The 12,308-nt window shown below is 43.0% G+C and overlaps 1 protein-coding gene across 2 annotated transcripts in view; it reads left to right on the forward strand.

Annotated features, from left to right (window-relative positions):
* ZFYVE1 (zinc finger FYVE-type containing 1) overlaps positions 1-6,954 on the forward strand; it is a 74,731-nt gene extending 67,777 nt beyond the window's left edge. For both annotated transcript variants that reach the window (XM_077464586.1, XM_077464585.1), the window contains one exon: positions 6,480-6,954. In XM_077464586.1, coding sequence (XP_077320712.1) covers positions 6,480-6,712 — 233 coding nt within the window. In that variant the 3' untranslated portion in view covers positions 6,713-6,954. The remainder of the gene's footprint in view (positions 1-6,479) is intronic.
* Positions 6,955-12,308: the final 5,354 nt, after the last annotated feature.

The following is a 12,308-nucleotide window of genomic DNA, read 5'->3' on the forward strand; positions in this document are numbered from 1 at the left end:
AAGAGGGGAATAGAACCCTTTCCCTTTTTGGTGTGATGGCACTTCTAGGATTGCACCCTTTTGTCTCAGCTCTGTTATATATTTTACTAACAGGCTCCTTTTGGACAATGAAGACGGAAGCCTGGTTGAGCAGAAGCAGTTTGGTGAAAAACTGTTCTTGAACTTCCATTTGTGACCAAATTTTATTGTGGAAAGTGTCCATAAGTCTTTTATGTGTCTCGCCCAAATTTTGAAAAAGCTTTTCAGCCTGGCACCCACCTGGGACAGGTGGGCAGGCGGATTTTCAAAATGATTTTGGCTGATCCCCAGCCGGAGTGGCCTTGGATTTCTGCAATTTGAAAAAGGAGGGTTTTGTGCTCCTCCAGTCCCTTCTAAACTCCCTACCTGGACGGTAGGATCTGGATTCCCGGTATTTGTCTGGCAAATTACACTTGAAGGCTGGACCTCTCTGTGCCCTAGGTCTTCTGTCGGAAGGGATCAGACCTGATTTCCCTGGAAACTTTGGAGATGGCCGAATTTAGTTTGGCACCGAACAGGTTTGAACCATCGTATGGAATCCTGCACCAATTAGTTTTAGAGGCTGCGTCTGCTATCCATGGCTTCAGTCATAGAGCTCTTCTTGCCGTCACCGAAGCCAGCATTGACCTAGCAGAAGATCTTATAACATGTATCGAGGCCTCTGCCATGAAATCTCCTGCGAGTCTGATCTCCTGCAGGGAAGATATTATTTTTCTCCATCTCGATGCCATCTTTAAGGTCCTTCTCCACTCCGGATGCCCATCCTGAGATGGTTTTGGCCACTGCCGCCGTAGTAATCGCTGGTCTACAGGCCCCTCCAGCCGTGGAATAAGCTTTTTTTAATTCTAGATCCTTCTTTCAATCCAAAATATCCTGGAAAGAGACCGCATCCTCGATCGGTAAGGTTACGGGACGGGCAAGACGCATTAATGAAGAGTCGACGATGGGGGCATTCATTAGGGACCTCACTTTCGCTTCCTTTAAGGGATACATTTTTGCCAGTCTATTGGAGAGGCTAGCTCTCTTATCTGATCTCTCCCATTCGTCCTTGATGAGATCCTCAATAAAAGGAAAGGTCTCCGGATCCCTTTTCAAATTCGAAAAATATTTCCGTACCATAGGCCAGCCAATTGCCTCCTTAACGGATTTCGCAAAAGGTTCCACAAGGGAAAAGTCAAAGCCGGCTGACATATCCTGATTCTCATCCTCAGAGGAGGATTCTGATGTTTGGGTGAGACGAGGTTCCGCAGAGGATGTGCTAGGAACTGCTCTATCCATAGTTGACGTTGCTGACCCCAGCAATGTTTCCCGTACAGACTCCCTAATGAGATCCGTGGCCATTCTAGCATCTGCTTCCTTTTCTCTAGTGGCCTCACTGAAGCAGGAGCGACAAGCAAGCTTGTCTGGCAAAGCGGGGGCACCGCATACCCAGCAGGCATTTGCTGCAGGATGGGCATGGCGGCTCTGATAATGCGAAGGAGGAGATTTTCTGCGACCTGACTGGCTACGGTGTGAGTGGCTATGCCGTGAATCGCTATGCCTTCGGTGGCGTGAAGGGGATCTTGAGCGGCTTCTGCAAGATTTTCTGCTTGAGGTATGGCTGGATCTTCTCCCCTGTCTAGAACTGGTTGTTCTTGACTCAGCCGGGCTGCCGAAAGAAAAAAAAAGGCAGCACTAAGCATCTGGCACTTTTTTTTTTTATCTCCCCTTCAATACGTACCTAACCGGTATAGCCTCTTACCTAACTTGCTGATGGTGGTCTGCGTGGGCAGTGGCCTCCATAAGGAAAAGGGTACAGGACAGTCTAAAACGTAAGAAGGAACGCATAAGCAGGAAGGAACTATTATGATTCCCACCGAAACTTTTTTTTTTTTTTTTTTTTTAATATTTAACTGCTCGAAATGCATAGAAAAATATAAATTAAATATTTATTCATAATTATTTAAATAATATTTTAATATTTAAATTCAAACATAAAATAAATTGACTAAGCAAAAAAAGAGTATAAAGAAACCCCACAGGGACTTACCTTTGGTAGAATTCTGAAATTAGGAATGCAGAGCAGTCTTCAGCTGCAGCCAGCAATACATCATACACTGGAATTACACAGGGACACTGTGTTTTTAGAAAATGGCGCCATACCGCCGCTGAATGACGCTCCGTGCATGCGTGGAAGTGACACGAGCACCCCCGTGCCATCTTGGAAGAGGGAAGCTCTAAAGAAAACATAGGAAAGAAAATCCTAAGACTGGACATGCGCAGTGCGGCGAAACGAACGGCAGTCATGAGGGATAACAGGTACCAGCAAATCCTGCTCCCTCCGCTGGGAAAAACAAGGTAGATATATATTTTCCAAAGAAATTTAACCTAAAGATGCCAGATGTATATACATAGGAAAAGAGAGAGCAAAGGCAAGGAAGGGAATCCACTGCAGATAAAAGCTTCTTTAAAGCTTGTCATATGCCAGCAAAAATGCCCCTTGAGACCACCAGAGCGGGGGGCTCCCTCCATAGAAGCTCCTTTTTAGAGACTGTACAGGAGGGACTTCCAAACAGCAGAGGCTTGAACCTGCTGGGGTGAATGCGGTAGAGGCTTATTCATCTGTAACAGGAAAACTTTGTCCGTCCAACCTGTCAGGTGAGGATAAAAAAAGAGAATGCAGCGGGGGGTCTCCCCTTCAAATGTATAGCTAATCCAATCCTGTCAGGTTGTGGGGGCGGAGTCACAACCCAGTGTGTGCTGCCATGAAGGCGTCAGGAAAGCACTTTATATCGCACATAGTTGTGGAATATAGATTAAAGTTGAGTTATTTTTTTTTTTTGTCTTTTTGCAATTTGCACTTGTATCAATTATTATAGTCGTTTACCAGTTTCATTAGCACTTTAACCCCTTCCCGCCGAGCGTACGCAGATCTGCGTACTCGGCTTCCGGGGGGTATACCGGGATGATGCCCGCACCTGCAGGCATCATCCCGGTACCGTTTTTTACAGCGGGCGATTGGCTATCCAGCCATAACAACCGATGCGGCTAAAAGCCGCTCGGCTGTTATGCCGGAGGAGCGGGAGGGGACGTCCCCCCCTCCCGCCGCCTCTCGCCGCTGTTACCGCTGCTCCCGCTCGATCGGGAGCACCGATCAGTGGTCCGACGCCTCCGGCTGCTGCGGAGGAACTGGAACGAAGCCGTAATCGGCTTCGTTCCAGTCTCCTCATCGTAAACACGGAAGCGACGTCATGACGTCACTTCCCGTTTACTCGGCTGCCAATGGCGCCGGTTTTAAAAAAATATCCGGTATTCAGAATCGCCGTTTTCGGCGATCTGAATACATTGAAGTGTAAAGGAGGGGTGGGGGGTCTTTTAGACCCCCGATCCCTCCATAAAGAGTACCTGTCACCACCTATTACTGTCACAAGGGATGTTTACATTCCTTGTGACAGCAATAAAAGTGATCAAATTTTTTATTTTTTTTTTAAAACAATTTAGTCGTTTTAAAATAAATAAAATAAATAAAAAAAAATTTTTCAAAGCGCCCGCCGTCCCCGCGAGCTCGCGAAGCAAAGAAAACGCATACGGAAGTCGCGCCCGCGTATGTAAACGGTGTTCAAATCACACATGTGAGGTATCGCCGCGATCGTCAGAGCGAGAGCAATAATTCTAGCAGTAGACCTCCTCTGTAACGCTAACCTGGTAACCGTAAACATTTTTTAAAGCGTCGCCTATTGAGATTTTTAGGTACCGTACTTTGTCGTCAATCTACAAGTGCGCGCAATTATAAAGTGTGACATGTATGGTATCTATTTACTCGGCGTAACATTATCTTTCACATTACGCAAAAAAATTGGGCTAATTTTACTGTTTTGTTTTTTTATTATTCATGAAAGTGTCCCTTTTCCCAAAAAGTTGCGTTTAAAACACCACTGCGCAAATACCGTGTGACATAAAATATTGCAACAATCGCCGTTTTATTCTCTAGAGCCTCTGCTAAAAAAATATATATAATGTTTGGGGGTTCCAAGTAATTTTCTAGCAAAAAATATGGATTTTAACTTGTAAACACCAAATTCCAAAAATAGGCTTAGGCCGCGTACACACGGGCGGACTGTTCGCCCAACTTTGTCCGCTGAACAGTGTTTGGGCGGACAGTCCGCTCGTGTGTGGGCTTTCAGCGGACAGTTTCAGCGGACAGTTTGACGAACAAGGTTTTTCGGAAATTCCGTAAAACTGTCCGCTGAAACCTTGTTTGAGCGAACAGTCCGCCCGTGTGTAGGCTTGTTCGACAAACTAAGTTCCGCGCATGCTCAGAAAGGCTTAACACGCCGAAAGTTATAATGCAGTGTATAGGACGTCGTATTTTTCGTCCCGTCGTACGTGCCGTTCACGTCATCGCGCACGGTTTCAGCAAACTGTTCGTTCGTCGTGTGTGGCCATGTCCGTCCATGCTAATTTTGAGCGGACTGTTTGCCGAAACTGTTTGACGGACAAAGTTGGGCGAACAGTCCCCGCGTGTGTACGCGGCCTTAGTCATGAAAGGGTTAATATGGATGTTCACTAATATTAGCACTTTTATTTGTAACCCGCATGTGGTATCTATTGACCATTTTCATGGTGTATTTTGTATATACAATTTGCTGTCATAGGAGAGTGCCATAGCTGGTAATATTTGGTAGTGGCAGCCTCCCTTCTATTACATATATACTTTTTACATTTTATAATTTTAATTTTTATTGCCTCTTCCATCATTATTACCTCTTCCAAAATTATTTTTAATCATTTGTCTCCATAGCGCAAACCTTAAACCCCCCTCCTTTTTTTTTTTTTTTTATCAAATTTGTTGTATGCATATGATGTGTGTGAGAAATAACCTGTTAATATGACAATTTTGTAAAAAAAATAAAAATAAAAAATCTTAATTTTGCAAAGAATTGTGGGAAAAAAATTACAAAAAAAAAATACCTTGGAATGTCTACTTTCTAAAAATGGGTAATTTGGAGGGTATTTGTACTTTCCTGACTTGTTAGGGTCCTTTCACACGGGGATATCCGCTTGCTCAGTGGGGATCGCGGGAGCAATCTACGCTGAGCAGGAAGATGACAGGTCTGTCTCTGCACACTGCACAGGGACGGACCTGTCACAGCGCCACTCTCCCATATGGGAGATCGGGTGACAACGGACCGCATTGTCCGTCGTCACCCGATTCGATGACGGATGGGAAAAATTAGCTTTTACCTCCGTCACACTTTTTTGGATCGGAGAGGCTTGGATGTCAGCGGACATGTCCCTGCTGACATCCGACGCTCCATAGAGCTCTATAGAGCATCTGTTCAGGTCCGCTGAAAATTGGTCTGGGCAGGAAGGGGGTATAAGTGCCCAGTATTGAGGTGGTTAAAAGTTTTTTACTTGCGACACTTATGTACTTGTATTTAATGCATATTTGCATGCAGCACACCTACCTAGCTTCTAGCACTGCCCCTCCCACTTTCAGTCTGAGTGCTGCTGTACAGGAGATTTGCAAGAGTAGATTCCTCATACTTACTAAGGTGACTCTGTTGCTAAAATCAAACTGCCAGTGAAAGTGTCTCCTGCCAAGACGATGAGAAATATCCTTCCCTCTGCGTGTGCACGGTGATGAAGAGAAATTGACACCATGGTTCTTCCTATGAATCCTACAGTGTGGGTTTTTTTTTTCTTGCAGGGGGCATTTTATTGGCAATGTAATTTTGAAATGAGTCACTTTAATGTGGTTAAGCCATCCTGACACCGTGGTCAGTTTATGTGCCTCCATCATCCGCAGCTCTGTCCACCCCCCTCGGCCTGCCTGTCAACTTGTGACACCACTCCCCTCTGGCTGTGCTGAAAAATTATTTTAAATTTTCACACAATCCTCTGTTTAATAATGACAGGTACCCAGTGTATATGCTTTATAGATAAAATGCCGTTCTATACCTTATTTCAGAGCGCCTCTCTCGCTTTGATAGCTACAGTGGGAGGGGCCGAGAATCCCCCGCTGAATATAGTAGGGAGGAGAGAGGCAGCCAGTCACGAGTGCCGCTCTGAAATAAGGTGTCGAACATAATTTTATTTATAAAGCACATACAATGGGCACTTGTCAATTATTAAACAGAGAGGATTGTGTGAACATTTAAAAGAATTTTCAGCAGCCAGAGGGGAGGGGGGAGAGGCGGACAGAGCTGTGGATGATGGCGGCACATAAAACTAAACCACGGTAGCCATGATAAACCGTAGGTCACAACCAGGCAGGATCAGCCAGGTATTTCAGGTGATAGAAAGGGCCAAGCAACGCAACACAACACAAGCACTGTGCTGTATAACATACTTTAAAGAGACTGGATACATAATTTTTTTAGTTAAAGACTAACAAATGCTTTAAGGCCAGAGATTTGTTTTTTTTTATTTTAGATTTCTCTTGCAGATTATTTGTAACATTTTCTTTAATGAAAATTTAGGGCTAATGAAAGATGCTGCAAGACCTACATACTGGATTCCAGACCATGAGATCACAGATTGCTACAACTGCAAAAAGGAATTCAATGTCAAACTCTCTAAACACCATTGCAGAGCCTGCGGTCAAGGTTTTTGTGGTGAATGTTCAAATGATAGAAGACCAGTGCCCTCTCGAGGTTGGGACCACCCTGTCCGTGTCTGCATTAACTGCAGTAAGAAACCTGGTGATCTATAACCCTTTCTTCTCATTACCAGCAGTACCTACTCAGGGCTAGATTATAATGGATTTAATCTTCCTCCTTTTAGGCTTTTGTGCCAGTGCATGCTTGATCTGTCAGCTGTAGTCTCCCCCATGACTGTATCGTCTTATTAAACAAAATGGCACCAAACTTGCTCTGTCCAGGAGACAATACAGCATATAATCTGCACTTTTTTTTATTATTGAAAGAAAAATAAAGTATAATGTAAACTTGTTAATCAGTAACATCAGTCATATGCACCTTGGATGCCGGATCCCATCTTCAATACCCTTATGATATCCTTCAGTAAGAAGGCTGGAATCACCTTACCCTTACTGCCAGGTTCAGTATATCAGAATTTGACGAGGATCCTCAACATTATCAGCATCACATTATGTTTAAATTTGATTACATGGATAGAAATTCTAGTGTGTGTGTGTGTGTGTGCGCGTGTGCAGGAGCAATATTTTAAAGGCTTTATGCATTCATGTTCATATCCTTAGGGAGAAAAAAAAAAGAGACAAGTTTGCCTTGCCCCAGTGATCATTTAGCTATTGTAACAAAGATTATTCAGGTGAATGTTTGTGTCGCTATGTATGAACATCAAGCCAAATTTTCATATTTAGAAATGTATATTTATTGCCCATGTTCCCAGAATATATAAACCAATATAAAAAAAAAATTACTTGAATCATGGTTTTTAGTGTAAAAATATACACCAAGGTGGACTTCGTCCTAAAACGTCTTGTCTTGTTTTTTTTATTTTTTGAATTAAGGTATGTTTAAAAAAAAAAAAAAAAAAAGTATCACACTGTACCGTGGTAGCTAAATAAAACAAAGGAAGACATTTAGATATTACACATTTAAAAATAAAACCCCAAATGCAAAAATTTACTATATTACACCTTACCAATCCTTAGATGTGATAGCTGCATTAGTTGTCCTTTTTTTTAACCTGGTAACTCGATTTAACAGAACAATTCTGTCTTAGTGTAGCTACACTCACTTCTCTATGAAGGAGCAACATAACCATCCTGGGGCAGCAGCATTGTCAATCTGTGGGGACGGATGAGTTAGATGGTCTTTTTAAAATGCACGTCAACCGAATTACATGGTACTTTTGTACTGGGAGAGCAAACGCAGTGCTTTTGTGACCTGTGTTTTTGGGTATCGTTAACTTTTAACTGACCCCCGCAGCAGATCACAAAGACTTTGCAATCTGAATGTGGTGCAGGGACGTGGCTCTCCTGCACTGCATTCATGTGTGAATGAACCCTAAATAGTTTATTTGGGCCAAGCTGATGCCAACGCATTATGTCCTTTACTAATCAATGTGGCTTCTATCAACACTGTTTCAGTTACATGCATTATGGAGCACTGTGTTCTGGGAGCAGTACGGGGACTTCCTGTCTGCTGCTGGAACAAAATCAAATTGGTCCTCTCAACTTTTCACAGCAAGGTTTCTTCTGATTGTAATTCTGTCTGCCTCTCCACCTCGCCAATTTCCATTTCAGCTAATTGGAGGCAGCCTTGTCAAGCTGCCCAAATTATTTAAAGTGTTGGTAAACCTGGAGTTTGGCAGGGGTGCTTACAATGATTTCACACTATCTGTGGTTAATGCAGAATACAGGTTTGTGTCTATTTTGTTGCCCGACAAAATAGACACAAACCTGCACACTAAAACAAAAGTTGAAAAATAGACTTCCTGACAGGATTAACAGGTGAAAATAAAGTGAGGGAATTCTAAAATAAACATAATGCAGCCAGTCATCACATTTAAGGATTGGTGAGCTGCAATAAATTACATTTTTGCTTTTGAGTTCATATACACTTTAAAAGAGCAGTTTGGGATTCATAAAAAAAGAGAGAGCCGGTGACTGTCAGTTACCAGCTCTCTGCTCTGCCCCTCCAGTGAGTCAGCTCACTGGAGCATTGGGTTGTGAAGGGGCAAGAGCAGCTGACTCAGGCTCTGTGCAGCTCCCTGGGAGCCTGTGCCATCTGCCCATCCAGGTGGATCCCAACCATATAGCCAGGATCTTTTCAGAGCCTGGATCGGTTCTGCAACATCAGCTGACTTTCAGCACACTGTCTGCTGAAATTGGGGCAGAGGTGTGAAGAACAAACTGCACTCCATAGAAGTACAGCCAAAAAAGCACTGGCTATACTCCTTTAACTCTAGGGAAACTGTTAAATACACAGTTGAAACACATATCTGTGAACTGTGCTATATGCCAAAGGATTTGTAATTGTGTATAGTCATATCTGTGAATTCTACAGCTAGGAGACTGACACCACTTACTCTTTGCCTTAAGGCATATAGTGGTGTTCCATGGCACTGACTGGACAACAAAGAGTCAACGCAATCATAAATCCACTCTGATCTTATTGTGGAAAAGTTTGTGAAATTACTGTACTAACCAATCATGTGAAAAGCAGCTAACAAAGTCAAGGAAATGTGTAGAAACACAGTGTAGCGCTGTAAACCATCATAAAAGCAACATATTATAAAGTGCATATAACCATAAAATGCTTGTATATAAGAAAAGTGCAAAGTCCTGTGAGTTTGTAAAGGCAAATAGCCCAAATAAAAAGGATTTTGATTTTGAGATGAAACAATAATGGCCGATGTAACACCCAGGAATAGTGTATCCTCCACCCAGGGAACATAGATGAATACTTTTACCAGACGTAGTGGACTCATGTGCCAGTGAGTCATTCAAGCTTATGGCGACTAGTGCCTGGAACTCCCATGGGACAGGATGGAACTGGAACCCAGTTGCGAAACGATCCAAATGCAGGTAGTGGGTGTAAAAGCACCCTGGTTCCAGGTAATGACCTAAGGTGAAGACAAACCCCAGGTAAAGTCTGCAGTGACAGGGCAAATACACTCAGGTGTAAACAAGCAAGAGGGCTGCAGACCCTGCTTGTCTACAGCCAAGTCCATTTGTCCTAAACAGCTGGTACCATTTTATTTTTTTTCAAACGCTAAAGCCTGACTCCTAAAATGTAACTGTTGACTTCTGCGAATAATTTTCTCCCCTCCATGTATTGGATGCCAGACTTATAATTTTCTTTAGCTACGGGCAGTTTCTTACAGCTTTCCTTTAAAACAATTCTTTTATCTCTGCAATTAAAGCTTTAGAATGTGTGGACTGGGCCTACGGGGAGTCCAAAAATTTATTAGAACATTCCTTTTCTGTTTTGATATGAGTGAGTTTTTTTTTTTAATTAAAATTATTGCTACAGTACATAATTGTTTGATGGAATCCACTTTTTCCATATATAGTGGAGAAGTAAATTATTTTGTTTTATCTGTAAGTGCCTTTTCAGCAATTTATAAAGAAAAAAGGAATTTGTTTTTCTTAGTTTATTCTCCTTCATTTTGCAGATGTACTTCCATAAAGGTTCAGAACACATAACAATGTTGTTTTGTTCTAGTATGCTTACTACGGATTTACATTGACCTTTACATTACCGTATATACTCGAGTATAAGCCGAGATTTTCAGCCTCTTTTTTGAGGCTGAAAGTGCCCCCCTCGGCTTATACTCGAGTCATCGCTGTCTGCCCGCTCGATCAGCGTGTCGAGCAGACAGACAGCGGCCATTCTATCATTCAAAAGCCGCGCCTCCGGCTCCGCCTTCGCCTGTGATAGGCGGAACACTGAATTTCCCAGCAGCCTGTGTTCCGCCTATCACGGACATCGTATCATCCTCGTACTACGGACGAGGATGATACGATGTCCGTGATAGGCGGAACACAGGCTGCTGGGAAATTCAGTGTTCCGCCTATCACAGGCGAAGGCGGAGGCTTTTGAATTTTACAATGGCCGCCGAGGCGCCGACGAAGAGGGCACGGGACGGAGGCAAGGCAAGGCACGGCACGGGACGGGACGGGACGGAGGCAAGGCAAGGCACGACACGGGACGGAGGCAAGGCACGGCGGCAAGGCACGGCACGGGACGGAGGCAAGGAGGCAAGGCACGGGACGGAGGCTCGGGACAAAGGCTCGGGACACAGGTAGGCTGGACACACACACACACACATACACACACACACACACACACACACACACACACGGATGGAGACACACACACACAGGGATGGATGGATGGATGGAGACACACACACAGGGATGGATGGAGACACACACACACAGGGATGGATGGATGGATGGATGGATGGAGACACACACACACAGGGATGGATGGATGGATGGACACACACACACACAGGGATGGATGGACGGACACACAGGGATGGACGGACACACAGGGATGGACGGACACACAGGGATGGACGGACACACACACAGGGATGGACAGGCATGTCTCACCCTCGGCTTATACACGAGTCAATAAGTTTGCCAGTTTTTTTGGGGGTAAATTGGGGGCCTCGGCTTATATTCGGGTCGGCCTATACTCGAGTATATACGGTAATAATTTTATTGAATTTGGGTATTTTTGGTTTTAAACATTTTGTCCACTGAGTTGCAAATATGCTTCTCCGTCTCTTGAAACACATGTAAATCGTACTTTGAGAACCATTCCCATGATGCAACTGCCAGAATACCTGTCCTCTGTTTTGTAACCAAAAGTTTGTTACAGTCACAATAGATAACTCTCAGAAGCCAAGTCAAAGGACTTGGTACATCTATAGTAAACTTTATCATTTTCCCCTGTTGTCACTATGCAGAATTCCATGCTGTTGCCCGTTTCAAATTATAATATACATAGAGTGCTCTTGGCAAATAACTAATTTAACCACATGCAAGCTACTATTCAATTTTGTGAATACCATATGTAAAGATCATGGGTCTGAATATTTGGATTTACATCATAATGAACAGGCTTCCCAATAAATAATATTTGCTCTGGCGTTTAGCCTACTTTAATGCCCAATATTAAATGGTATTTGTAACATAACAATTGTATAATTGTTAAAAAGAGCCTTGTAAAGATTAAATTAAAGTTTATAGGTTTATCTTTTTTAGGAAAACGTACAACCATTTTGTTTATTTTTAAATGCAAAGCCATAGCAGCTGTACATTTCTTTTCATTTTGTTTAAATTTAAATACCATCTTTGTTGAGAAAAATTATCTGCTCTAGGTAATGTGCATTGTATGGATTTTCTGCTTCTTCTGTTTTGAAGAAAAAGCTGTTTCAACATGTCCTTTCCAGACTAATTCTCCCCCCCCCCCCCCCAAATCTGCTAGTTGTTCTTGAAGTTCTTATTGCGTTATTCTTTTAATTAACAAACACCACATACCTAACACACACAACCTTGCTGAAACAGTTCCATTCACCCACTGCAAAGCAGTACAGCGTAACTACTACTTGCGTTTTAATGAAAGAGCTGGGGTGAATGCATCCCTTTTGAGGCTTCATGTACACAGGAAGTTATTACAACCTCTCCTGAATGATTTACCTTGACAGATAGTAATCCACATTTAAAACATTTGCATTTTAAAAAAACAAAAAGCCAAAAATGAAAAGCGCCTGTAGACAAAACACGAGTTATCGCGTTTAGCGAATGAAATGCCTTTTTGCGTTCCAAAAAGTCTCTAAACTCAGCTGCCTAGAAATGACTGTAA

This window comes from Lithobates pipiens, unplaced genomic scaffold (assembly GCF_037356315.1).
Source record: "Lithobates pipiens isolate NorthernLeopardFrog02 unplaced genomic scaffold, aLitPip1_a1.2 Scaffold_30, whole genome shotgun sequence".
Taxonomy (NCBI): Eukaryota; Metazoa; Chordata; class Amphibia; order Anura; family Ranidae; genus Lithobates; species Lithobates pipiens.